Source organism: Pundamilia nyererei, unplaced genomic scaffold (assembly GCF_000239375.1).
Source record: "Pundamilia nyererei isolate P.nyererei 1_Seehausen unplaced genomic scaffold, PunNye1.0 scaffold00114, whole genome shotgun sequence".
NCBI classification, from domain to species: domain Eukaryota; kingdom Metazoa; phylum Chordata; class Actinopteri; order Cichliformes; family Cichlidae; genus Pundamilia; species Pundamilia nyererei.
Genome location: NW_005187515.1, coordinates 245,209 through 247,350, shown reverse-complemented (window position 1 = coordinate 247,350; position 2,142 = coordinate 245,209). Strand labels below are relative to the sequence as shown.

Below are 2,142 nucleotides of genomic sequence, written 5' to 3'. Positions count from 1 at the left end.
GTGTCTAAACATTTATTTTATCCAGGTTCAGGTCAACATTAGCATCTTTCCAGCAGGTGAATCCCCACCCCCTACAGTACAAACCATCAAGAATACTTGTACAACCCCTCTGTCCCATATATGGTCGTGTCACACCGAGAGACGTGACACACCCACACCACAAATGGGCAGTAGGTTGCTTAAAATTTATGGCATGCTGAGACAGATCTGTGGACAGCCATGATGGCTGAGTAGTAGGTTCAAGTGATCTCTCGTAATGGTCAGGCAAATGATTGTCCCCTATAGGCTGGCCCGGATGCCTGTACACGCACTCATTTGAACAGTCCTGTGTAAAATTGTTGTCTTTAAATCTCCCACACACAAACACACAGTGAAGAGGGCTCGCTTCTGGATTTAAATTCTGTTGTTGTTTGCGCGTGTGTGTGTATGTGTGAGAGAGAGGGAGTGAGCGTGTGTGTGAGAGATTTCCCGGCTGTCTGTGCTGTCAGGAGGAGTCAGTGTTCCTCGTCACTTTATCCAACACAGAATTCACAGCCAGAGAATTGTGTCAGCGATGTGATGTCTTGGCTTCTAAAAAAGCCCAAGATGCGCTTTTTTTCCCTTTTGTATTTCCAGTCACAGTATCAGTCTAACATTGCTCACAGCCGCCTGTGTTGTTTACATGTACACAAAAAAAAAAATCAAATGCTCACAGCCCCACCCATCTGTCTTTCTGTTGTGCATTCATGGGAATAAAAATTCTCTCTTTTGTCTTTTAGGGTTATATCAAAGATGTCCACGAAGACTCGCTCACAATTGTGTTTGAAAACAAGTAAGTATGCTCTTCCTGTGCACCTCTCCTGTTTAGCCTTAGCTGCAGTATGCCTGGTTTAGGATGTTGCAAGGCATCAAAAATTGTCCTGTTCAGCACCTGTGTTTGGCATGCAGCTGTCCATACATGTCTCTAACAGTTTTTTCACCTCCTGCTCTAACCCCCACCTCTCGCACCACCACCCTGGTGGCATGCTTTCCTATATTCCAAGCCCCACCTACTGTCCCCTTCTACCACCCCTCCACCACCCAACTCGTCCCTCTTTATCTACTTGGCTCAGCGTGTAGATCAGGGAGCTCCTAAAAATAGTGACCCATGGTATGTGCTTCGGGAGGGGTGGCAACAGGGTGGCCTGTGTCATTTTTGGGATCCATCCTTCCTTCTCCTTTTACTTTCCCTGAGCACACGTAGTTGTTGGAGCAGCTGGTTGTATAAGATGGTGAATGAACTGTACACGTTTTTGGTCTATAGTGAAAGATGAGACCCATTTGGGGTCACCACAATTTGGTTGTGAAAGAAAATCAATGAGAAGCCCGGAATAATTATTATTATTTTTTTTTAAATAAATGTCATTTTCTGTTGTTTGTCATTAGAATATAAATGTTAAAAAAAGATGACTCATTTTGAAGGGTCCCTACTCATCCTTATTCTAAAAGGCATTGAATTCATCAATCTAAAAATAAATCTTTAATAGAAGCAAAAGGTCTTACGTAAGTCCATCAAAGGTCTTAAAAAGAATTAAGACTTGGTTAGTGGAAAATATTTTTTGTTCTGATGTTGACTGTTTTAAATTTGCACTGAAAATCGTGACTTGGTTGCTTAAGGCAGATGCACTTTGTTGTCTGCTATCTACCAACAGAATGAATGGGGAGGCAAAACTGATGAAAATATCAAACTATTCAACCAAGTGTTTCAAGTTTAAGTTTACTACACATTTGAACCCCAAGGCAATCAGAAGTACTTCATATAGAATGTAACAGTCTATGAGCTAAGTTGAGAAGCATGAGACGGTGTAAGGGCACTTATAATTAAATTTATGGTTTAAATTTAACCAATAAAACAATTAGAAAAGGAGTAAAGGTAAAGCACAGTTTAAGAAGTTAGTTATTAATTTATTTAATAGTGGTAAATAGGGCTGGGCCATATTATACCGTTCACGGTAATACCGGTATAATGTTAGGCAACAATAGGAAAATGAAATATCGCGATAGAATATGAGTATACTGTGCATGCGCAGTGCCTTTGTTTTCATACGCACATGGCCGATTGTTGAGTGAAACAGATGAACCAGAATTGGTTTGTAAAAATGGTGCAACTTCAGTGATGTGGAA

General features: G+C 41.0%; 1 protein-coding gene across 2 annotated transcripts in view; it reads left to right on the top strand.

Annotated features, from left to right (window-relative positions):
• The window catches only part of fxr2 (FMR1 autosomal homolog 2), an 18,678-nt gene that overhangs the window by 3,077 nt on the left and 13,459 nt on the right, over positions 1-2,142 (top strand). For both annotated transcript variants that reach the window (XM_005741820.2, XM_005741819.2), the window contains exon 2: positions 759-811. In XM_005741820.2, coding sequence (XP_005741877.1) covers positions 759-811 — 53 coding nt within the window. The remainder of the gene's footprint in view (positions 1-758; positions 812-2,142) is intronic.